This window comes from Urocitellus parryii, chromosome 13 (genome assembly GCF_045843805.1).
Source record: "Urocitellus parryii isolate mUroPar1 chromosome 13, mUroPar1.hap1, whole genome shotgun sequence".
In the NCBI taxonomy this organism is placed as follows: Eukaryota; Metazoa; Chordata; class Mammalia; order Rodentia; family Sciuridae; genus Urocitellus; species Urocitellus parryii.
The window spans coordinates 214,641-239,960 of record NC_135543.1 but is presented as its reverse complement, the minus strand read 5'-3'; the positions used below and the strand labels follow the sequence as shown (position 1 = coordinate 239,960).

Sequence of the window (25,320 nt, the reverse complement as noted above, 5' to 3'; positions counted from 1 at the left end):
ATGCCAGGCGAGCGCGCTACTGCTTGAGCCACATCCCCAGCCCGGAACAGAGCATCTTGACATGTTAAAGGCTCCTTATAAACTTCTCAATGCCCTCTAGGAAGCATAACCAACTCACCTGTAACATTACTGCTTGAACTGCAACTGCCCCAAAAGACAGGAAGTCCTAACTCCCAAAACTGAGGATGTGACTTATTTGGAAAGAGGATCACTGAAGAAGAAATCAGGGTAAGAGGAGGTCATCCTGCAGGAGGAGAGTCCAGTAGATAGATGCAGTGGCCCACACCTGTAATCCTAGTGACTCTGGAAGCTGCGGCAAGAGATTGCATATTCAAGGCCAAAAAAGGCTGGAGTATAGCTCAGTGGTAAATCACATGAGTTCAACCCTCAGTTGCGGGGCGGGGAGGGAAGAAAGACATGGAGGGAACACAGAGCCTCATGTGATGGGATCCGTAAACCAAGGGAATCAGAGGGGCTGGTAACCACCAGAGCCCAGAAAAGACCAAATGTCTCCCTTTGAGAATCCAGAGAGCACAGCCCTGCCCACACCTTGACCGTGGACTCCTGGTCTCCAGAACTGTGAGAGAATTTCTATCATTTTGAGTCCTCTAGGTTGTGGTTTCTCACAGCAGCTACAGGAAACCAGTATGTACAATATGCCTTTCCATAAAACCAACTCTAAAATCCTGACCATCACCTACAGATGATGACATGATCCCTGGGATCTGCTCTAAGTATCACAGCATGGCAAACAAGGTTTAGAAAACACAAGACTTGGGGCTGTGGCTGTGGCTCAGCGGTAGCACACATGCCTGACATGTGTGAGGTTCTGAGTACTACCTTCAGCACCACATATAAACAAATAAATAAAATAAAGATCTATCAACAATTTAAAAAAAATTTTTTAAAAACTAAGCTGTCTTTAAAAAAAAAAAAAAAAAGAAAACACAAGACTGGCAAATGCTGACACTTGTAGAGGTTGAGAGAGAAAAACCTCACTCACGACTGCATGCTTCACTTTTGGAATATTACCAAACAAACAAAGCAACAAACCAGCCAAACACAAAACAAAACAACCCCCACTAAGGAAATTTAAACCATCTCTGGAAAGACAGAGTTGACCTGTGGTGAGACCTCCACCTGTCTGCCTTCCAGCTGTGGTGCCGAGATTATTATGGAACTCTGGCATGAGGGGCACCTGGTGTGCCTCACTGCCCACACATCACTTTGCAAAACCCTTCATGTGAGGCTTTCACACAGTGATAATGCACATCCTCCTCTTGGTCAGGCAACTCATGAACACACACTTCTCCAAGACTGGTTTCCCACACCACCTGCAGAGGGAATGTAAATGTCAGGTCCCTAGGACCAGCTTTATTTTCAAAGTAAACTAGTTAAGTTGTATTCTGGCTTTAAATAAAACCAAACAAACTCTCATCACAGGAGCCAAGACATGGAATGGTTGCAGGCATTGGGAAGGGGAGCCAAGCTGCACTTCCACCCCAGAAGGCTTGCTCAGGAGCAGACACAGTGAATACCAACCACACAACCCTGAAACCCAGGGAAGCCACATGTTCAAGACACAGCATGCACCTCCTGTGCTCTAGCTTATACCCATGTATCTCCCTCTGTCCATTCCAATAGACTATCATGTCCAGCTCTGGTACTGCAAGGACCCAACTGAACTTGTGGCACACTGAAGTCTGGCTCAGGGACACCCGGAATACACCCTGCACAAAGCACTCTTCACTCATAAATCCTAAGTCTATACCTCTAAATAAAGGCCTTGCTGATGTTTCTCATATAATGAAATCAAGACTCAGAAAGGTCATGACTTTGAGCCACATGGAAAGTGACCTGTGTCTGTCCAAAGCCCATGCTCTAGATGAGATCTCCGAGTTTTGAAGGAAGAGTCCTGCCCAAAGCAGGCAAAGGCTGAAGGAGGGTGGGAATCCGTCAAGCAAAGAGAACACCAGAATAAGAGAAAGAGGAGACAGCAGCCAAGTTCCAGACTCAGCACCTGGGATGAGGAAGTAGAACACAAGAAGGTGCAGCAGTGGTGCAGAAGGACCAGACAAGGGACCTACCTTCAGGAGGCTGGGGGGGCATCTAAGCAATCAGATTTGCACATACCAAGCTAGAGAAAGTTGAGGAATGTCGCTACAGGAGGTAACTACATTTCCCCAGGGGCAGCTGTAACCAGGACAAAACTCTTCAGAAAACAGAGGTAGTTGCTTTGTTCCCATAAGTCCTCACCTGGCCGAGCACTAACTTCCACTGGACCCACCACCTCTGTGATCCTTAATGGGATGATTAAGACAGATCTGAACATCATCCTTTAAAAGTTCATAGATGTATCTGCCTTGGAGACACATTAGACTGCACTATTGTATGTCAAGGATATCACTGAAGAGATTTGAAATTCTATCTGCCTGGGCTCTTGAACACATGAAAAGGTCCCATCTATTCCTACTCATCAAGGAATTTAGAGAACAGTGAATCCAAAGCGCTGCTGTGACAAACCATATTCCCACAAAATGCTAGAACAGTTCACAAGTACATGGAATACCCTCTTTGGCAGCTACACAGGAAACTCCAATACACTGTCCTATATTTATTAAGCTCCATGCATCTGTAAGACACACACATTTAAGTGTATCTGTTTTCAGACTAATTTTCTCCATTAAGTGTTCAGCATGAGGTGGGGGTGGGTGCTGCAGGAGCAGCCAGTCCACAACACAGTCTGAACTTGTGGAAATTGTACTCACTTTTAGGCAGCTGAAACAGTCAAACAGGGCTTTTGACAAAATGAGGAAGAGGCCCCACAATCTGCCGATGCTACAGAGGGAGATTTTTAGAATTATACTGTTCTTTGTATCCAAACCTTAAGTTTCAAAAACTGCTATTGAACATTGTCAAACGACTTTACTAAGAAAATAAATCATTTAATACTTTTTTTTTTTTTTTGGTACCAGGGATTGAACCCAGGGGCGCTTAACCACTGAGCTTCATCCGCAGCCCTTTTTTGTATTTTATTTAGAGATGCGGTCTCACTGAGTTGCTTAGGACCTAAGCTGCTAAGGCTAGCTTTGAACTGGGATTGAACTCAGGGGTACTCGACTACTGAGCCACATCCCCAGCCCTGTTTTGTATTTTATTTAGAGACAAGGTCTCACTGAGTTGCTTAGCACCTCACTATTGCTGAGCTAGCTTTGAACTTGTGATCCTCCTGCTTCAACCTCCTGATCCGCTGGGATTACAGGAGTGTGTCACCATGCCCGGCTGTTAACATTCCCTTTTTTTTTTTTTTTGGTGCTGGGTATTGAACCCAGGGCTTTGTGCATGCAAGGCAAGCATTCTACCAACTGAGCTATATCCCCAGTCCAATAGTCTTTTAATACATTTTAAATTTGCATTTTTAGTAACTAAAACACAGTATTTTTTAAAAAAGCTTATTAAAGCCGGGCACAGGGTGAATTTGCTCCCTCCTAAGAGCTTCCTGCTGAGCTCCACCTGGTTCTGCAGAGCCAAAGGCCTTCCCATCCCCAGTTATCCCCGTGGATCAGGGTTGGCATAGCCACCCCTGAAAGGTGAACAGCAAAAGATTCCAGAAGCTCTGCCCAAGTTATTTCAGAGTCAACACAGCAATGACATGCTTTTTTGACTATTCTCTGAAGTGAAGCAGCATCTGCCCTTGTCCATAGAGGCTTTCACAATGCAGAAATGATCCCCTATAGGACCCTGGCTGGCAGGACCCCAACACATTCCCCATGCATCTCCAGTCCTCACTATCGTGGTGTCTGATAAGAAGTAGCTGGGAAATGGTTGATAATCAAAGTTCCCCTCTGACCCTGACCTGAAGGGTTCCTGAAAGTGAGACCCACAGTCAAGTCATGCCACAATTCCCTCAGAAGTTTCTTTAAAAACCGCCCCAGATGGGCTAGGGATGTGGTTCAAGCGGCAGCGCACTCGCCTGGCATGCGTGTGGCCCGGGTTCGATCCTCAGCACCACATACAAACAAAGATGTTGTGTCCGGCGAAAACTAAAAAATAAATATTAAAAAAAAAAAAAAAAAAAAAACCCAGATCAACAGCATCCAAATCTCTGATTCGCACTTCTGAAGCACTGCAAGAGACATGTGTTTTGAAATGTAGAAACAGTTCCCAACATTGCTTCTCCTAAATAGGATAGCAAAAATTAACCAAAGGGCAGATCAGTGTTTCCTTTCCTACCAAAAAAACACATCTTATATCTACTCCCATTTACTCAAAGGAATTACTTTAACCCAAATTACATTAACTATTATGAGAGCAAAAAATAGCTTCATTGTTCCTGTAATTTTTACTCTTCATTATAATAATCTCAAATTATTTGTGGATCATCAGAACCTTAGATATTTCACTATGACTTTACTATCTTTATCTTCTACCATATTGTTACAATTACAAAATCCCCAAATAAAATTCTTCCTAAAGCTATCCAAAGAAATTTACAGGAAAGGAATAAGACCTTTGGCCCTACACGAATGCCCTACAAATGCACTTTTTCTGTCAGTAAACAAGTGCTGTAGACCACCCAGTATATGAATGTGAAAAAAACCGGGAAAACTCTAACCACACATTCTTCTGTTTCCTCTTGGTGTACTCTGTGCTTGAATAACTCCAGCTACAAATGAAATGATTTCATAAGAAGAAAGGAAGGATTAAAGCAAAAACCAACCAAAAGAAAAAATTATAAGCTGGGTGCTCTAGCACTCACCTGTAATCCCAGCAGCTGAGACAGGAGGATTTCAAGTTCAAAGCCAGCCTCAGCCAAAGCAAGGCGCTAAGCAACTCAGGCAGACCCTGTCTCTAATAAAATACAAAAAGGGCTGGGGTTGTGGCTTAGTGGTCGAGTGCCCCCGAGTTCAAGCCCCAGTACAAAAAAAAAAAAAAAAAAAAAAGAAAGAAAGAAAAAAGAAAATTATAGGATTTACCAAGGTGCAAACCCAAAGTTCTTTTTTTTTTAATTTTTTTTTTGTTGTAGATGGACATAACACCTTTATTTATTTATTTAATTTTGGGGGGGGGGATTCTTAATATTTATTTTTTAGTTTTCGGCGAACACAACATCTTTGTTTGTATGTGGTGCTGAGGCTCGAACCCGGCGAGCGCTCTGCCACTTGAGCCACATCCCCAGCCCTATTTATTTATTTTTATGTGGTGCTGAAGATTGAACCCAGTGGCTCACACATGCGAGGCAAGGGCTCTGCGGCTGAGCCCCGATCCCAGGCCCTACAAGTTCTCTTTATAAACACAACCGATAACAAGGACCCCAAACAAGCACAACCCCAGGACTGAACACCCACGGGGCTGGGGCTGCGGCTCAGTGGTAGAAAAGAACGCTGGCCTAGCATGTGTGAGGCACTGGGTTCGAGTCTTAGCACCTCATATAAGTAAATGAGTTTTAAAAAAGGTTCTTCAACATCTAAAAAGCATCCAACAGAGGCTGAGGTGGTGGCTCAGCGGCAGAGCGCTCGCCTAGCACGTCCAAGGCCCAGGGTTAGAGCCTCAGCATCACTAAAAACAAGTAAATAAAATAAAAGTCTTGTGTCCAACTACACCTAGAAATTTTTAAAGCATCCAACAAAGCCCGCAAACGTTTTTGTTCACTGAACCATAAATTTAAAAAAAATGCAATCTATAAGAATCATGAACTTGTTTAGGGAGCAGTCTTCGTGAACCTCTTAAAAACTTGAAAAACTACGGACGCTTCTGACAGAAACAGAGGCCACCTTCGCCAGGCAGGGAGCCACGCTCCCTGCGCCGAGGCGCGCCGCCGCTGCACGGGTCCCCGTGTGCTCGGGGCCACAAGGGCCAGCACCGGCCGCTGCCGGCGAACGCGGCGGGGCGAGGGGCGGCGGCTGCTGGAGCAGGCAGGGCCGTTACCTTCTCCGCTATGCTGTACAGAACCTCGTCCATCTTCATGCAGGTGGGGTCCCAGTCGTGCCCGAAACGAATGACCACGACGCGGTCCTCCTCCGAGAGGATGGCCTGGTCCACCTGCCAGCCGTTGTGCAGGTGAGGGAGCATGTACGACATGCTGGCGTGGCCGGGCTGTGCGGCAGGGCGCCGCGCGAGCTGCCTGCAGGCGACAAAGGAGCACAAGTCGCGCGACTGCGGGACCCCCGCCCAGGCCTCTGGTCCATCCCGCGGGACCTCGGCGCCCCCCGCGGCCCGCCCCATGGGCCCCTAGCCCAGGCCCCCGTCCACCCCGTGGGACCTCGACCCACCACGTGGGAGCCCCGCTCAGGCCCCCGGCCCATCCGGGCCCCACCTTGCCCTCGGTCTCCGGGTCTCGTCCGGCCCGCACCTCCCGGCCGCACCAGCGCCTCCCGCGCAGGGGCACTTCCGGAATCACGCTCTGACGCAGACGCCTGTGCCGGCGGACGTGGCGTCAGCCGCCCGGACGTGCCCTGGGTCGCGCTTGCGCGATGCAGGTTACAGGGATGGAGGCCGTCTGGGCGCCTCTACGCCTGCGCGCTGGGCGGGCGCGGCTTCGCTGGGGGCCAGCGGTTGGTACTTTCTGGCGTCGGGCTGGAAAGTGTCAGCGGTGTGGTGCTTGGCCGCCTTGACCCGGCACCAGCCTCCCCGACCGAGAACCTCCCTGTGAAAGCCACCGCCCTGTTCCCCCGCGGCCGGACGTGGCCTGTCCCTACTCCCGTGCCACGGTAGCGAGGCGCCTCCCTACTGTACAGGGCCTTCCCCGAAGCCGGCAGCGCGAAGACCCCCCGGAACCCCAGGTGGCTGTCGCGGCAGAAGGATCTCCGACCTGCCTCGGCGGGCATGAGTTTATGGGAAGGGTAGGAAAGGCGAAAAGAGGGGACTGAAGGGAAAAAGTGGGTCCGATCGCAGAGGAAAGGGTCAGCGTGACTTTTCCGCATCTGGTTTTATTGAGAGCCCACTAAAACTCAGAGGGAAGTTTCCAGACAACTCCACCCACGTCCACCTCTTGACTAACATCATGCTAAGTGAAATAAGCCAGTCCCCCCCCCCAAACAAAGGCCAAATGTTCTGACAAGCAGCTGACTCACAATGGTGGGGGCGTTCACCGCATTGGACAGGGGGCATGGGGGGAAGGGAGGGGGAAGGGGAAGGGGAAAGAGTAGAATGAATGGGGCATAACTTCCTTATGTTCATATAGGAATACACGACCACTGTAACTCCACATCATGTTCAACCACGAGAATGGGAAGTGGTACTCCAAGTCGGTATGATATGTCAAAATGCAGTCTGCTGTCATGCATAAATAAAAAGAATAAAAAGTCCTCATTGCGCACGTCAGCTCCAGGTCACTTTGGCCCTTGATGGTTTTAGTTGGATTCTTTTTTTTTTTAATTTTTTAAATGTTATTGTATTTTTTTATACCTTTACTTATTTTTATGTGGTTCTCAGGATCAAACCCAGTGCTTCATGCATGCTAGGCAAGCACTCTACCATTGAGTTACAACCACAGCCTCTGGAATCTCTTAATAGATTTTATGGTTAGGAGGAATTATCCTTAATTCAGTTCTGGGCTCTGATCTGTGAAAGAGTCACTCAAAGTTCCCCATTTCAGGGTAAGGTGTTCTTAAAAGCATTTCGGGGTCCATTTCCCTTGCAGATAATGGTTGCTGAGGAATGTAAATATCCTGTTGACTTTAGCCAGGCAGAGATGCAGGTAAATTGCTTTTTAAAAGAGAAAGCATGATAATTCACAATATGGGGGCGGGGTGGGGTCGAGGTATTTTTGACTAGAGAGAGGAGTAAAGGAAGGGGAGGGGGCATAGAGGTAGGAAAGATAGTAGAATGAATCAGACATCATTACCCTATGTGCACATATGATTACATGACCTGTGTAACTCTATGTGAGATCAGGCAAGGCTGGCAGCGACCAAAGGAGGCAGATTTTAAAAGACCACAGAAGAGGCTTTATCCTAGATATCGCTCCCGGGCAGAACTCATGAGACCAACAGAGTGGACAGGAGAAGGGTCTGAGGAGAAACCGGGTGGAAGCTTGACCGGATTGGACATTTATGGGGCTTACAGCAGGAAGGAAAGGGCTTGGGACAGGAAAAGGGGATTTTTAGGGTCCCATGTCCTGCTGGAGTTGATCAGTTCAGCTGGCTGAACTCCAGGATTGGCCAGGGATTCTGTTGATTGACAGGCCTTAGTCATGAGATCCTGCTGATTGATAGGTGTTTCCATCAGCGCCTGATTGATGTTTCTTTCCAGTTCTTAGTCTCCGCCACTGACCTGACATTCTACATCATGTACAACCAGAGGAATGAGAATTACTGGTAGGTGAGAAAAAAATGGGGCTTGAAAGGGGTGGAGAGAAGACAAGAGGAGCCAAGTGGAAAGGGGCTGGATGGAGGGGAGAAACAGGGAGCCTACTGGCCGCTGTTGGGAACAGAGTTTGGGAAGTGAGATGGGGCATTGCTCCTCCTAGTGTGCTAAGAGGAAGAGTCATGGGAAGTTGTGTTTTCCTGAAGGTCACTGCATGTTATGGATACAATCTCCCTCTGATGTGATCTTGAAAGGAAAGTGACCACAACACTCGGAGCAACCAAGAGATCAATATTGCAGCAGTGAAAAAGAGGAGAAGAGAGAAAGAGAGCAAGAGAGGGGGGCTCGGCAGGAGAGAGTTCAGACTTGATGCAAACTGTGATAAAGAACCAGACAGGTTGGAGTGCCCTGGTTCTCTTGCAGCTAACATTTGTTCAGCCTGCCCTGCAGACAACTTAGTTCAGCCTGCCCTGCACTAACAGATCTTGCTGATTGTTAGAGACTTGGGCAAATTTCTTCTTTTTTTGTTATTTATTTATTAGTGCATTATAATGATACATATTGAACTTATTGTTCTGTGGTGCCGGGGATTGAACCCAGGGCCCTGGGTATGCTAGGCATAGCATCTCCCACTGAGCTGTGCCCCAGTGCCCCAGCACCCTCCTCCCCGGCCTTTTTTTTTTAATTTTTATTTTGAGATAGGGTCTTTTTGAGTTACCAGGCTGGCCTTGAATTTGCCATTCCCTTGCCTTAGGTTTTCAGGTAGCTGAGATTACAGGCATGGGCCACCATGCCTAGCTACATTTCTTAGGTTTTTTCAGGGAGGGGGGGGCAGTACCGGGGATTGAACTCAGGGGCACTCAACCACTAAGCCACATCCCCAGCCCTATTTTGTATTATATTTAGAGACAGGTGTCACTGAGTTGCTTAGCACCTCGCCATTGCTGAGGCTGGCTTTGAACTTGTGATCCTCCTGTTTCAGCCTCCCAAGCCACTGGGATAACAGGCATGCACCACAGCACCCAGCACATTTCTTGTTTTCACTTGTTAAATTAAAAATGTGCTCGTTACTTCCCCTCTCCTTTGGTCCTCATCAGTTTTGTTTGTACTTTACTCCAGTGCTCTGGTGCCTTCAGCCAGAGAATGCTGGTGTGCACTGATTGGCTGCCCCAGCTCAGGGTCAGGGGTCCAGACCTCCTCCCACTGGCCAGGAGTCTCCTCCCAGCAGGCTGATCTTTGTCCCTGACTTTTTTCTGAGAGAAGCTGTCGAAGATTCAGCCTACATTTTTCTTTTTCTTTTTCTTTTTTTTTTTTGGGGGGGGGTGCAATTTTCCAGGGTCTTTAAAAGAAGAAAATCTGAGTTTGGAGCCCTAAGTCTGTCAAAGGCAATGTCTAAAAAGGTAAATGCTCTTTTTTCTTTTTAACTAAGCTATCATCTTATGAGAAGAAATTAATGTTTAAACAATTTTAACAGTTCAAATTGAATAGCAATCAGGAATTATAAATATCTGAACTGTTACTGTTGGGCAAAAATAAAGCTAAGAAGTCTGATTTTTCCAAATGGATAGGTTTGTCCTCTCAGTCCTCACAACAGAAGTCCAATTTGAGTTTTTCTAGTTGAGGACATTCCTACCCACCCATTCTGCTCCTACTATTTAGTCCCAACATTCCCCTCTCTTGATCTTGTGATGTAGCAATTAGGAAAGAGAAGAAAGCAGGGTCCCTAGTGGCAGCCTGCACTATGAAAGGAGAGGACTCTGGAGGGCTGGCAGCTCTGGGGACAGAGCAGAAGACTACTGCAGCTAGTGCTGGTGGTGACCTCTCATGGCTGAGGGTCTGTGCCTGTCCCCGGCAGGCTCCTCGGCTGAACTCCAGCGTGAAGGAGATGTGCGGAATCTGGGCTTGAGGAAGGGAAATGTGAGTCTGTGCTCTCTGTTGCTTGTCTCTTCCGACTGGGGATGGACTCCTCTGAACCTGTAAAGAGTCTCAGTCTTTCCCATGTGCAGACACTGAGAATGACAGGGCAATAGGCCCGGTATGGCATGGACAGTGAAGTGGGGTGGGTGCAGTGTCACACTGCATGAAGGTGTGGCAGGGGCACAGTGTCACTCTGTGCCAAGGTAGCAGGAAACACAATTGCAGAGCCCTGGGCTGTCATGACCAACCTGTGAAAGTCACAGAGATGTTCCTATCTGGACAAGGCTGTTTAAATCTTTTTCTGAAGGTCAGAAGTAAGCACAATCCTGTGTTGTTGTTTTTTTTTTTTTTGGACTGGTCATAGTGTAAGCTTTGATCAGATTTGGCTTGTTTTCCCCACCAAGCCTCAGGGACCCAAAAACAAAAGACAGTTGTTAACCTCAGTGTTTGGAAAGCTGTAGATTTTCTTCATAGAAGAAGGATACTAATGTCTAAAAATCTCATATTTGGGCTGGGGTTGTGGCTCAGTGGTAGACCGCTTGCCTCACATGTGTGAGGCACTGGGTTCGATCCTCAGGACCACATAAAAAACAAATAAACAAAATAAAGATATTGTTCACCCACAACTAAAAATTTTTTTTAAATTCTTAAAAATCTCATATTTAACCAGAAACAAAGAACCTAAAACTATAATTCGCTTTATAGACAAGACATATTTTTTTTTATTTTCACAGTGAAATGTGGTCAGTTTTGTTTGTTTGTACCAGGGATTCAACCCAGGGGTGCTTAACCATGAGCCATGTTCCCAACCCTTTTTTAAAAAAATAAGTATTTTATTTAGAGATAGAGTCTTTTTGAGTTGCTTAGGGCCTTGGGGGTTGCTGAGGGGCTTTAAATTCTAGATCCTCCTGCCTCAGCCTCTGAGCTGCTGGAATTATAGGTATGTGCCCAGCTGGTCAGTTTTACTACTTATTTATTGCTGTAAAAGAGTTAAAAATACCACATCCCAAGATATATAGCCCTGATGTATTATTGGCTATTTCAAATTAAAGGCACTTAAGAACATAGCAGGTGCAAAATATCACTGACTTTATTCTGTTCCTTAAGAGCAAGCAAAACTCCTGGGAACAGGTGGTGCATTCTCCTCCCCAGGGGAGATCCATGCTTGCAAACCCTACCACCTGCACTGTCACTTACCTGGCAACTGCCTGGCCAAACCCCTGGCCTAGCTAATCTTCCACCACCACTCTGTCCAGTTCACTGTGGAAGCAACTGGCTCAGTGACTCTGGCTCTTCCTTTCCCCATGGGGCTTCATCTGTTTAACAGTGGACTGAGAGAGTTGGAAACTGTTTACCTGCTTACATGTCTCACCTGGTTTTAATTCTCTGGCCTAGATGGGGGGTGGAGTCTGCATTTTTCTCCTCCACAGCTGCTTGCAAGCATTAGCCTGAAACTTAGGACTGAAGCACAGTGTTTATTGTATCCCAGACACTCACTGAGTAGTCTGCCTCAGTGTCTGACCACAGGCCAGGTGAGTGCTCCGGGCTTTGTTATGACTGCTGCCTGTCTTCATAGGATCTGCTGCTAGCACCTCACCTGGCCTCAGCATGAGGCAGGGGTGAGGAGGTGGGGAGTTCAGCCACAGCCCTCCTGGCCAGGAGGTTACTTCCCAAGGCAGGAATAAAAACCCAGGCAAAGCAGGAGGGAGCAGGCAGTCAGGTTCTGTCTGACTGTCAGATGCCTGAGAATTTGTCCAGCCAACAGAAGAAGCCCAGCCTTGCCACCTGGATATGCTGGAGCAGGAGATGTAGCACTCTTCTGTGGTTCATGTCTTTTTGTCTGCAGGCTGCAAGAGACCCAGCACTGCCTGGAGTTCTAGTGTTTGGCTTTGAAGGACCCTATGGCATATGTGAGGCTCATGTGGAAGAGCTGCAGAAGCACTTTACTCTCATTACCATGAAGCAATTTTTGGAAAACAAAACAGAATTCAGTCAAAAGATCCAAGCTATATACCTCTGGGGTGGACGCCCGGTGATTGACCGGGAGCTGCTGCTGAGCTTGCCCTGTCTGAAAATCATTGGCAACTCCGGAGCAGGCCTGGATCACCTGGACCTGCCATTCATTGCCAGCTGTGGTGTGAAGGTGGCCCACACCCCACACGCAGTGTCCACCCCCACAGCAGACCTGGGGATGGCCCTGCTGCTGGCCTCAGCTCGCAGGGTGGTGGAAGGTAAAAATGCTGTTGTTGGTTGTCCAAAGGTTCAGATGATAAATATTTAATAATATACATGTTAAAATAATTTCAAAACACACAAACAGGTCCTTCTCTGGTTCTGATATCTTTGGGTGACATGTAGACTTCATCTGCTGGGAATTGAGTCCCTTGTCACAAGGGGGCAAAATTGCAACGCATGCAGTTGAGGGGAGAAATAAAGAATGTCCATGCTCCTCTGCCCCTTTCAATGAATAAAGATTCACTCAAATTACTCAATACAATTTCACTCTATAGGTGCTTAATCAAGAAAATGACGGGGCTGGGGTTGTAGCTCAGTGGTAGAGCATTTGCCTAGAATGTGTGAGGCACTGGGTTCAATCCTCAGCACCACATAAAAACAAATAAATAAAATTAAAGATCCATCTACAACTAAAAAAAAAGAAAAAGAAAAAGAAAATGACAGGGCTAGGCACTGCAATAGACATAATCAATTCACAGCAAACAATTCTAGATTAATTAATTCACAGCAAGCAATTCTAGATTAATTCTGAGCACTGCAAACACACTTAATCGTGACAGGCTAATGACAGACATTTCCTCTGTGTGCTCAGTTCAAAAGTCTCAAGCCTTAGGCTTTAAGTCCAGTAGATGCACACTCACTCTGGTGACCAGGTCTGGAACCCAGGGGCTTTTCCTGGCCTCAAGTGAACGACTGGTTGAGGAGGGGGTTGTAAGGGAGGAGTTGCAGCTCTCACCAAGGTCCAGATGAGGAGGTAGAGTTTGAGAGCAGTGAGGATCACGCAGAGGCTCAGGAACAATGACAAGTGATGGGATATCAGGTCCTCATCAGGCTCTCCAGCTCAAGTGCATCCTGGTTTTGGCTGGCTGAATCCCTGTTCATTTGCTCTATCATTTATACTAAAATTGGGGGCTTTTGGCCCCCCTTTCAATCCTTATCAGCTACCGTGGGACTTCTCAGTGACATCATTTACCCTGGAGTCAGAAACTTTTGGCCTGGTGGTCTCCACCCTGATCTTCTTGCCTTTCCCTCTGAGCAGGTGAGGACAGCCTGCCAGGGGCTTCACTCTGTTTATCAGGGTGTGGGGAAGTAACTTGTCTGAGGCCACACTGGAGGGCTCTGTGGGAGTGCCTAGTGAGACTGCAGGTTTCAACTGGAATTTTTATAATGGAGTTGCTTAGGCTCAGGCCCAAGGCCATCCTAATAGTCCCTCCTGGGTGTGCACAGCTTCTGTCAGCATCCACGTCCACCTTGGCTTCTGAGAGCACTAGCTCCTCTACACCAACTCTCACTCATGCATGTAACAGGGTAAAATATAAGGTAGCCTCACGACTACCACAAAAGTGGCAGTGGAAGTCGTGATCTTCTCCCAATGGGAACTCTGCTGAGAAGCAGTTCTGAGAGAAGGAGCAAGAGCCTGGCTCCTCTTATTCTTGGCTACAGACTCTGAAACAAGTTCTAGCCAGAAATCTTTAATGTGAAATAAGCTGCCATTTCAGAACATCCTCTCCAGAGGGTCTGGGTTTGTTCTGAGGAAGCTACCTCTTACTTTTGCTGTCCTCTCTGCGGAAGCACAGAGGACCTGAGCACCAGCCTCCACATAGGCCTTCTCTGCCCTGAGCTCTGTGGAAAGACCCCTTTGCTAGTGATGCCATTTAACAGCTCTGTGCCTGTATGTTTTAGGTTGTCAGTTGGCTGTCTCACCGGACACAAAGCACTTCTCTATAAACTGGTTGGGGCAGGAAGTGTCGGGGGCCACTCTGGGGATCATCGGCATGGGCACCATTGGCTATAAGATTGCTCAGAGGGCCAAAGCATTTGAAATGAAGATTCTGTATCACAATAGGAACCGCAGGTAAGGCTCAAAAAGTTGACCCTTGGTTGAGCTCAGTAGAGCTATGGCTGCCCAAGCATGGCCAGGAGATTCCCACTCTCACCAAGGAAAGCTCATGCCAAGAAGGGGTGGAAGTTTCCTGACAATTCCCTGGAAATGTGGCTCTGACTTCTCATGGAGAAAATACCACTGAAAAGAAAAGAAGTTCACTACATAACACAAGTCCTTTATAATTTCCAAAGTGACTTTTCAGTCCCAGGAGATGCGTTCATACCCACCAAGCCCCAATTAATACTGAGGTGTGCTGGTGCCTCTTCCTGGCTCTTAGGCCTGTGTGGCTCTTCAGCACTGCAGATAATCTTCCGGGAGCTGGTGGTATGCCTGTCTCAACTGCTCCTGCTCAGCAAAGCCACAGGAACCCATGGTGGCCTATATGCCTCCTGGCTTTGGGGGTCTCACATCCCTCAAGAGTGTGTGCTGCCCTCTGTCCACCCAGTCTCCTCAGCTAACTCAGTGCACCCTCCACCTACCAGGTCTCCACTCATCACAGGCCAAGTCCAAAACTAACTCTGGACTTTTGTCCCTAATATTGTGCCAAGCCCTTCAGTAGCACTCCCCATTTCCTTTCATTTATTTTTTTTGAGGGGGCAGGTACTGGGGATTGAACCCAAGGATGCTTTACCACTGAACTACATCCCCTGCCCTTCTTATTGTTTATTTTATTTATTCATTTATTTGTTATGTGATGCTGGGAATTGAACCCAGGGCCTTGTGCATGCGAGGCAAGCACTCTATCAACTGAGCTAGATCCCCAGCCCTTTTTTTTTTTTTTTTAAATTTTGAGAAGGGGTCTCACCAAGTTGCCCAGGCTGGAGGATCATCCCTTGAATTTGTGATCCTCCTGCCCCAGCCTCCCAAGTTGCTAGGATGCAGGTGTGCCCTCCCCACCATAGTGCTCCCATTTCCATAGACAGCACCTACACTCACCCTTCTAGAGTTCTTACCCTCTACCACCAGTGCCTTTTTAAAAAATTATATATATAACTTTTAGGTGGACACAATATTTTTATGTGGTGCTGAGAATCGAACCCAGTGCCTCATGCTTGCTAGGGGAGCACGCTACCACTTGAGCCACATCCCCAACCCCAGTGCCTGTCTTAGTGATGGGCTGCAGAACTCTCACTTCTCTAACAAAACCTGCTCAGCCTGTCTCATGTCCCATCCAAACCAGGGGCAGCTCAAGTGCTTATACCACCTTGAATTCCTGTGGCCACTCTCTGCAGACCAGCCAGGCCTTGGCCATTGCTCACAACTGCTGAATGGCTCCTATTGGCTGTGGGAAAAAATGGTTCCATAGAGCTGGGTGCCTCACATCGTGGCCATTGTCTCCCAGGGGCTCCTGGGCCTCCCTTTCAGTCTCACAATATTGCAGGACCCATCTCAGGACAGTACTTCTTCTTCTTTTTTTTTTTTTTTTTTTGGTAGCAGGGATTGAACTCAGGGCTACTCGATCACTGCACCACATCCCCAGCCCTGTTTCGTATTTTATTTAGAGACAGGGTCTCACTAAGTTGCTTAGCATTTCTCTTTTGCTGAGGCTGGCTTTGAACCCATGATACTCCTGTCTCAGCCTCCCATGCTGCTGGGATTACAGACATGTACTTAACTAGCACTCTGGGGTGCTGTTCTAAGATGTTTGCAGCCCCAGGGGTGCCATGTCCTCAGCAGGAGGAAGACATAGGAAGGCTATTACACCTCCAGAAGTGGAGTAAACACTGCACTTAGCTGAGCCTGGCCAAGAAGAATGTGATCATTTTCCACCAAAGGTCATTCATTCCCAAACTCAGGCCCTGAGGGTTCCACCTTGGAGGTTCTCACCTTGCCTCTCCCTGGTGGGTCTACCTAGAGGTTTCCTTCTACTTGGGTTCCCTCTTGCCCTTCCTTGGCAAGGCCCCTGAGATCATTCTTCCTGCATGCTCACCCTCTGGTGGCTTGAGTGTGGTCATGGGTGCGGGTGATGCAGAGGTGGAGCTTCTCCATGTCTTCACTGCTATCCCCATACCCAGCAGGACTGGCACCTAGGGCAGCTGCTCAACCAACTCTTTTTTTAAAATTTTTTATTCTAATTTGTTATATATGACAGCAGAATGCATTACAATCAACCAACTCTTCACATAAATGCATAAGAAAATTGGGGAAACTTTTCTGTAACAGACATTTGTGGAGCATGGTGAGCTGTTTTTTCAGGTACTGTTTTTTTTTATTAGTTGTTCAAAACATAACATAGCTCTTGACATATCATATTTCATCAGGTACTGTGTTTGCACAAAGAAACATAATAGTCCCAGATCTCAGTGCCACCAGAGGGCAAAGGCAGGGATGTCAGGGCCAAACAAGTGAAAGGGACAGGGTTTGGGGCACTGGGGAACTGGGCAAGCATCTCCCCTCAGGCTACACCTGCCTGTGTTAGAAAAGAATTGTGTCATTCCATATTCCACATCTGAAAGTCCATTGGTGGCTTCCAGGATGCTGTCAAGTCCTGGTGCTTATGATTTCTGTCGAATAATCAGTTGCCTTGGATGACCAGAATAAGGGTTAAAATTTGACCCAAATTAAAAAAAAAAAAAAAAGCCACAGTCCTGCCTGCAGTGACTCTGTGGTCCTGGCTTTCCATTCAGCAGACAGTGCCTCAAGGCCTTTCCTGTTCCTCTCCGGGCATGAGACGTGTTTGCCCAGCCTCCACTGTGCCTGGAAGCAGGTCTGGGGATACAGGTTTGGGCCTGGCAACCCTGCAGGGGCTGGATAAGCAGAGTTTCCATAGGGGAGTCAGCCATCCTGAGGACTCCAGGGCTGACCACACTGCCAGGCCTTTGGGGCTCATGGGTCCAGCTGGGGGTTGGGCCTAGTGGACCCCGCCACTTCCCCTGAGAGACTTCTCCCTGGAAGTGTCGCCCACCTGGGCATCTGGCTGAATTTCTGAGGAAGTGATTTCTCTGCAGGAGGTTGGAGGAGGAAGCTGCCGTGGGTGCTGCCTACTGTGCCAGGCTGGAAGACCTGCTACAGCACTCGGACTTTGTAATGCTGGCTGCCAGCCTGACGCCCCAGACCCAGGGCCTGATCGGGAGGCGGGAGCTGCAGCTGATGAAGCGAAGTGCTGTGCTGGTCAATGTCGGCAGAGGTAGGCCCGTCTGTGATGACAGTGTGGCCAGGAGACATGGCTGGGAGTCTCTAGCTCTGCCCTTGGCTTTTCTTGTCCCCTTTATCCTGAGTGGATGCCCTGGTCCAGAAAATTCACAAAATCCATTTATATTGGTGGCAGGTGAATTAAGAAAATTTACATTCTATTTAAAAATATTCCTGAGTTTTGTCTTTACATGACTTTGAACCTCAAGTAAGAATCAAGAAGGATAATAGCTACGATATGGAAGTTTTCATATCACAAGTCAATGTCTGTTGGGATGGAGTGGTGTTGCAATTTGATGCTCTGGGGGGATTTAACACAGTTCCTGGGGATGAGTTTCTGAGGGTCACTTTTGACATTTAGGTGCCAAGAGGCATCATTGGACACAGATGGTATCCTTGTGATGCTGGTGTGGGGGTGCATGTGAGGGCTGGCTGTTGAGGCAGACGTCTGGGCAGTGTGCCCTATGGGGCTGGGGACATGGTTGAGAAACTCAGCACCCCCAGCAGCCCTGAGTATCGCTTAGCTCAGTGACCTTACCCAGAAAGCAAGAACCAGCACTTGCCATGAAGCTGCACATGGCTGAGTTAATTATTTGAGAGTTGTCTGAAAATTCAGACCTTCAATGAGACAGTTTAAAAGACCAGTGTGCAGCACGCTTTCAGTAGCATCAAGGCCAGTATGCAAACTTCTGGGGCCATCCTTGGCCTCAGTTTGGACTTTCTCCAACAGCCTCTGGGCAGGCATTGGTCGTGACCTAGGAGCAGTGGCTCACAGATGGACTGCCTGTGATGGGCAGCACTATCAGCCAGAGGGCTCCTCACAGGCCTCAGCCTCAGATGCTCACACACACTCTTGCTATTTTGTAAATGGAGTCATACATTACGTTCTGTTTGTTTCATAACTGCTTTTTTTTTTTTTTTTTGGTGCTGGGGATTGAACCCAGGGTCTCCCACTGACCTGCATCCTGGCCCTCATTTCATTTTTTTTTTTAAAGGGAGAGAGAAAGAGAGAGAGAGAGGGGGGGGGAGGGAGGGGGAGGGAGGGAGGGAGGGAGGGAGGGAGGGAGGGGAGAAAGAATTTTTAATATTTATTTTTTAGTTCTCGGCGGACACAACATCTTTGTTGGTATGTGGTGCTGAGGATCGAACCCGGGCCGCACGCATGCCAGGCGAGCGCGGTACCGCTTGAGCCACATCCCCAGCCCCTTATTTCATTTTTAAATGCAGGCATTTGGAGGCTGTTTTTCAATTGAGCCCCTTGGGTGATTTGGGGGAGATGGCATGAAAGTGAGGAGACAGGACCAGGTTTTGGTAAGACCAGGGCTGGGGTACAGGATAATTGTGGGCAGATTTGTAACCTATGAGTCTGTTTAAGTCAGCTTTTCATTCCTGTAACCAAAATACCTGACAAGAACAACTGAGAGGAGGGGCCAGGATTTCAGAGGTCTTGGTCTACAAGCAGCTGACTTAAATGCTGTGGGCTCAAGAGGAGATAGCACATAATGGCTGGAGAGGGAGAGAGAGAGAAGGAGGGAAGGATGGATGGAGGAAGGAACTCAAAAAAGATGCACCCCTCCCCCAGGGGCCTGCCTCCTCTAGCCACGCCCCATCTGCCCACGGTCACAAACTAGGATGGACTGATCAGGTTACAGCTCTCAAGAGCCAATCATTTCACCTCTGAACATTCCCGCATCAACACAGGAGACTTGGGGGGAGACCTTTATATCCAAACTATAACATTCTACCCCTGGCCCCCCAAAACTCATGTCCATCTCACAATGCAACATATATTCAATTCATCTCCAAGAGCCCACACAATCTTGATAGTTTCTGCTCTCCCTCAAATGTCTAAGTTCAAAGTCTCTTCTGAGACTCAAGGCAAACTCTTGGACGTGAGCCCCTGTAAAAATAAAAAGCAAGTTACATGTATCCAATACACAGTGGCAGAGAGTAAGTATTTTCATTCCAAAAGGGAGAAATAGGGGCATATACAGAGGGGCCAAAGCGAGACTGAAACCCTGCTGGCAAATGGCTCTCTTAACTCCACCTGCAACTTTGCATACAGCATGGAGGACCCTGGCTGCAAGGTGTTAGCCTCAAAGGTCTTGGGCAGCCTCATCCCAGTGGTATTGCCATTTGCAGTGCATATGGGCTCTCTTTTAGCCTGGCTCTCTCCACAGCCAGCAGCTTTTCTCAGAAGACAGTCCATGTCACTAGCATCTCTTAATTCCTGGAGTCTCCATTCCAGCTTCATTTCACCCTCACAGTTTCATGCATTGCCCTCTCAGGGGAAGCCTGCAGGGACTCCAACCCTGCTACACTTTACCTGGCCTCCCAGGCCTTCCTTTGAAATCTTGGTGGAAGCTTCCATGACCCCTTAACTTTAGTATCCTGCATTCCTGCAGAACCATGTGGATAATGCTAAGATCTGTTGCCAGCTAGCACAGTACCTGGGTCACGGAGGCAACGGCCAGTGTCTCTTTGGGGCATTCTTTTTTTCTGCCCAGGAAAATGTAAGCCACCCTGAAACTTAAAGTCTCAAATAATTAGTGAATAACAAAACATAAATATATTCAGAAATATATTTACAAAAGTGAAGCCCCTGATAGATCTAGTCCACAGGGGCGCTGGAACTAGACAGAGAAAAGATGGCTCTGGTTATTTATTTAAGGGGATATATCAAAGGAAGGGATAAGGTTTCAAAGGCAGAGTCTTGCTTCCTCAGGTTTTGCACTCAGCAGGTTGACTGACATCTTGGCAAGTCATACCCATCTCAGGTGCTGTGTGGAACATAGAAGAACAGGACAGAAATTCACACTGTCCATGGGCAATTGACCAGAGAAAATGTCCACCGGTCATTCCCAGACTCCAGATGTTTCTATCCACTAGGCTTCCATGTGCAGTGATCCACATGCAATCCATAGACAGCCTGTGACACTTGGGCCCCCTGGAATCATAGCTGCGGCTCAGCGTGGTGAATCAACTTCCTAGGCACCTCTGTGTATGCAGGACATCCATGATCTTTTCTCAATGAAATTTTTATTTTCTGTACCCTGGAGCCAGTAGTGGAAATGGTCTTACAAATTCATAAGATGCTCTCAAGCCATTTTCTCTATTGTCTCTGTGCAAAGGACTTAGTTTCTCCTTACTGGCTGTAATCTCTTCAATAAGCACACCCTCCTGGGCCCCAACTTTACATGCACTTTTCTGGCCAGATTGTAAGTTTTAAAAATCCCTTATCTCTGATTTCTATTCCCATTTTTCATGGAAAACCTGGTCTAAAGGTGCCAGCAATCTCCATGCCACTGACTGAATGCTTTGCTGCCTTGAAATTTTCTCCATCAGATTGATTAGGCCATCCCCTTTTAATTCAGCCTCACACAAAGTCTTGGCATATGGGCAAAATGTAGCCAAGTTGTTTGCCAGAATATAACACAAGTGGCCTCTAGACCAATTCCCAGCAGAGTCTTCATTTCTCTCTCAAACCTCATGAGCCCAGTCTTTACTGTCTATAATCCTATCAGCATTCTGGTCTGAGCTTTCACCAGAATCACCCATTCATCTCTGTTTACAATATTTTAAAGCTTTTGCTGTTCACATCTCTCAACTTTTCAGAATTCTTCCTACCAACCAGCTGCAAAGGTTTCTGAAACACATGGTCAGATAGCTACAATGATCACACTTCTTGATACCAGTTTTTGTTTTAGTTAATTTTTTCTGTTTCTGTGACCAAAATACCTGACAAGAAAAACTTAGAGGAAGGAATGTTTATTTTGGGCTCATGGTTTCAGAGGTCTCAGCTCATAGATGACTAATTCCATTGCTTTGGGCCCAGGGTGAGGGAAGAGCCCAGTGGAGGAAAGCTCCTCAGCTCATGGTGGGATCAGGAAGTGGGCAGTGGGGAGGAGGAACCTGGGGACGATGCATCCTTCCAGACATGCTCCAGTATTCCACCTTCTCCAGCCATGCCCCACCTTCCCACAATCACCACTAGTCAAATGATTCAAACTCACCTGGTTATAGCCCTCACAATCTAATCAATTTACCTCTGAACATTCCTGCATTAACATCGGAGCTTTTAGGGGACACCTTACATCTAAACCAAAACACAGCCTCACCTGCAACATGAATCAACTTTGCTGTGGCATTTGAGGGCTCACTGAGCAATGCACACAGTGGGCCTAGGCCTGGTTTTGTTCTAATGATTGGTTGGACACGATTTAGATGTAATTTTAGTGTGAAGTTTGCATGTTCTTTGTGAGGATTTGCATACATTTAAATATGTTTCTGGAACAAAATGAAGACACATTTGAAGCTATAGCTGTATGATGAAACCCTCTTCTCACATGTCGACACCCATGTGGTTGCTGAGGAGTTGTCTCATTCATCTAGGGCTTCTGGTTGATCAGGATGCACTGGTGGAAGCTCTGAAGAATGGGGTCATTAAGGCTGCAGCACTGGATGTGACATACCCAGAGCCCCTGCCAAGGTAACAAGACCAGACAAAATCCATATTTTTTTTTGGATAGAAGGTGGCAAAATGGCAGATGAGGGCTTCTGTTGGCCTTGCAGCCTCAGAGAGCCATGGAACTGTGGGGTGTGGCCTGTCCTACTGTATACAGCAGACTGTCCAGGCTCTGGGTCAGCTTCGCCCTGGAAAGGGAGCTCAGAGTGCTCAGGGCCCCACATAGGACACTGCACAGAATCTCTGCCGCCTTGTTGGCCTTGGGTGCCTCTTTTACAAACCTTTGTATCTGTGCTGTGCTTCATCTTCATCTCAGTTCTAAGGCTGGAAGTACTTGCACCCTCTACTGTAGTCTGAGTCAGGGGTTCCAGATACATTGCCATCCTTGGGGTCCACAAGATTCTAGTAGGTGTGCCCTTGACTCTTAGCAGCTAGGGCCAAGGGGCCGTGGCCCTTCATGGCTACTTCAGCTGTATCCAAATGGTTAAGAGACCCTGTGGGTGAGGCCACATCCACTCCCAATGCTGGCATCTAGTGCTACCCATCAAGTTGGAGTTTGCCTGATCCACTTCACTCTACCTCATCACCTTTCCAGGCTAACTGCCATCCTGGGCCTTCCTCCTGGAAGTCAACTTCCTTTAATCTTCTAGTTCTGATAAATCTCCCCTCTGAACGCCACTCCTCATTAAAAGTGAATTCAGCTTCTCCCTTGATGGTAGAACAGCTCTGGCATCCCCTAAAGCCCTTAGCCCTTTTCCACCTTGTGGGCCAGTCTCTAATCAAGCAGGCACATGTGTAATTGTGAGCTCATGGCCTCTGTACCATTAGGATACATGCTTTATACCCCAAAACATAGGGTCTCCTGAGCTAGGGTTAGCTGAGTGGTGGGTACATGTGGGTGTAATTCTGGGTGTGCCTGAGGTGCCTGCAAACTTCTTATCTCGGGGTGGCAAAATTCTGGTTTCACAGGGGAGGTGAAGCCAGAATACAAAGTTAAAGAAACCAAACAACTCAATGTTTTTCCTAATTAATGTGTATTTCAGAGATCATCCCTTGTTGAAGCTGAAGAACATCATTGTCACACCTCACATTGGAAGTGCAACTCACCAAGCTAAATGGCAAATCATGCAAGATCTGGTTGAAAGCATCCTGGCAGCTCTCCATGGCCTTCCTGTTCCTAACGAAGTGTTGCTTAAGTGACTTGTGAGGACTGAGAAAGATAGTAGACTAAATGGGGAAAGCTGTATTTCTGGGTACTTCACATGTCACACCCATCTTGTAGACTGGCATAAAGTTGTTTGGCTTAAAGTTGCTTAAGAGTAATAGGTAATGTTTATTGAAGGCTCGGTGCATGCTTTGCTTCCATTCTCTCACTTCCTCCTGAGGGAAACTGCATCCAGTTATCTAGTCTCAGATGAATTTAAAGGAAAATCCTAGGCTTAGTTTTGATTTGAATTTAGATTGTGTAATGCCAGATTCATGGGACCCCAATCCGATGCAATCACACAAGAATCTTTATTGCAAGCTCGAGCCTGGACTCACAACCGTTCCTGAGAAAGTGGTCCCAGAGAGTGAGTCCTGATCCTTTGTACAGTGAGATTTTATAGGTTTTGGGGGGATACTCTATGTGTCACAACATCACATAGCAAATCATTCCATACCACGGGAAAATCAAACAACAACTCTAATCAATATTAGCACATTCACTGGCCGGAACAAGTTGGGTAGGGGTGATTGGTTAGTACAAGAGAGGTATTCCTTTGAACTGATTGGTGTAGGCCACGAGGGGCATAGGTACTAAACTACATGGTGTCCCATTAATTATCAACTACCATAAACTACTGGGGGGTCATCTGGCACCCAGATATTTTCCCTGTCTCATGCTGATTGGTGGTTGCTAGGGGGTTGCTATAGGTCCTCACCTAGCCTGAGTCAGGGACACCTGGCACTGCAGACCTCTCCTGTTATTTGCAGACGAACAACTCAGCAGGGTGGGTATGTGCTTAGGAGTGCTCTGTGGGTTTTCCCAAGGACAAGGGTCACGTCCCCTTCCTTAGGACAGGCCTTGAGGTAGAAGCTGCTGTTATTTATTTTCAAAAATGGAGTCACATCAGTTTCTCAATTAAAACCCTGGACTAGATCTGCAAATCTAGTGAGCTATGTTATCTTCTATTTTGTTATATTCTGATGACTTCTTATATTATTCATTCCCCCATACTCAAAGATCACTGTTCATTTCCTTCAATTTCCTTCTCAATAATTTCTTTAATAGGTAATTATTGAGAACTCTCAGGCTGCAGTGTTCTCCCAGCTGGGGCTACTGCAGGAAACAAGGCAAGGCCTGCTCTCCAATATACTTTGCAGTGAGGAACACCAACGGGGGTCTGCAGCTGGTGGGAGTGGGGCATAAAGGATGAGGTAGGGACTGCAAAGATTACTGGAAACGGTCATGATTATGGGATCCAGATTAACACACTTCATTTTGGAAGCCTCTAGATAAATAGACAAATGTCTTTGTCTAGATAGATGAGTAAAGAAGTATTATGGGAAATAAGTTTTATGGCAGGAGCAAATAAATTAGCAGTAGAAACCGAAAGAAAAATGCGGGATCCGTCCAACCTGTTGGCTCAGTGTGGAAGGGCCTTCTTATCTACCCCACCGCAGGCTTTCTCCTGCGGGCCTCTGGTCCACTCTGTGGGCTCTCTGTGCCGGCCTCTCGTCCAGGTCTCGCCCTTCTGTCAGTTTTATGCTACTTTTAACCTTTCTTTAAAAGTTCATTTTTACTCGGATGCATAAAAACAGAAAATGCATATTAATGGTACCATGTGATGCTTCGATACATGTGTACACCGTATGGTGTTGAATAACATTAAGAATGTCTATCTTCTCAAACACGGAGAAAACCACTGAAATCTTTCCAGTTATTTTCCTATAGCACCCAGCAGTCTTCTGAGCTCCCACGGCTTTCCAGCGCGCAAATGTGTAGGCGGGGCCGCCCTCTCTCTCCCCGCCCACCCACCTCCAGGCCAATCGACAACTGTACGTCATCGCCCCACCCACCACCCTGCCCCCGTCGCCCCGCCCCCGTCCCGTCGCCCCGCCCCCGTCCCGTCGCCCCGCCCCACGTCCCGTCGCCCCGCCCCCGTCCCGTCGCCCCGCCCCCGTCCCGTCGCCCCGCCCCACGTCCCGTCGCCCCGCCCCCGTCCCGTCGCCCCGCCCCCGTCCCGTCGCCCCGCCCCACGTCCCGTCGCCCCGCCCCCGTCCCGTCGCCCCGCCCCCGTCCCGGCGCCCCGCCCACGTCCCGTCGCCCCGCCCACGTCCCGTCGCCCCGCCCCACGTCCCGTCGCCCCGCCCCCCGTCCCGGCGCCCCGCCCCCGTC

General features: G+C 47.8%; 2 protein-coding genes across 12 annotated transcripts in view; one reads left to right on the top strand and one right to left on the bottom strand.

Annotated features, from left to right (window-relative positions):
* Txnl4a (thioredoxin like 4A) overlaps positions 1-6,402 on the bottom strand; it is a 38,099-nt gene extending 31,697 nt beyond the window's left edge. For 2 of the 5 annotated variants that reach the window (XR_013342361.1, XM_026381133.2), the window contains exons 1-2: positions 6,317-6,402; positions 5,929-6,124 (exon numbers count right to left, since the gene is read on the bottom strand). Coding sequence is in view for 2 of the 5 variants with exons in the window: in XM_026381133.2 (XP_026236918.1) it covers positions 5,929-6,081 (153 nt within the window). In the remaining 3 variants the exon portion in view is untranslated. Of the gene's footprint in view, positions 1-4,759; positions 4,855-5,925; positions 6,125-6,272 lie in introns of those variants that run through there. The other 3 variants (XM_026381134.2, XM_026381135.2, XM_077792262.1) reach the window with 3 other exon arrangements.
* A 98-nt stretch (positions 6,403-6,500) lies between these two features.
* On the top strand, positions 6,501-23,836 carry LOC113176633 (glyoxylate/hydroxypyruvate reductase B-like). Of its 7 annotated transcripts, XM_026381118.2 has the most exons (10): positions 6,501-6,842; positions 7,184-7,250; positions 7,643-7,699; positions 8,254-8,318; positions 9,644-9,707; positions 12,071-12,455; positions 14,143-14,314; positions 17,293-17,471; positions 21,869-21,965; positions 22,985-23,836. In XM_026381118.2, the coding sequence occupies exons 2-10, from the start codon at positions 7,212-7,214 to the stop codon at positions 23,139-23,141; spliced, it is 1,215 nt and encodes a 404-aa protein (XP_026236903.2). In that variant the 5' UTR covers positions 6,501-6,842; positions 7,184-7,211; the 3' UTR covers positions 23,142-23,836. The 7 variants fall into 7 exon arrangements, with proteins under 7 accessions (XP_026236903.2, XP_026236904.2, XP_026236905.2 ...); XM_026381119.2 differs by lacking the exon at positions 7,643-7,699; XM_077792287.1 differs by lacking the exons at positions 6,501-6,842; positions 7,184-7,250 and adding an exon at positions 8,514-8,704 and having other exon boundaries at positions 7,678-7,699.
* The last annotated feature ends 1,484 nt before the right edge of the window (positions 23,837-25,320 follow it).

Excerpts from the sequence above, each read along its gene's own strand:
- LOC113176633 (XM_026381118.2), top strand. The coding sequence starts at position 7,212 with ATGTTCAACCACGAGAATGGGAAGTGGTACTCCAAGTCG. Across the intron at positions 8,319-9,643 it reads CAGAGGAATGAGAATTACTG|GGTCTTTAAAAGAAGAAAAT; the intron begins GTAGGTGAGAAA and ends GCAATTTTCCAG. Across the intron at positions 12,456-14,142 it reads AGCTCGCAGGGTGGTGGAAG|GTTGTCAGTTGGCTGTCTCA; the intron begins GTAAAAATGCTG and ends TGTATGTTTTAG.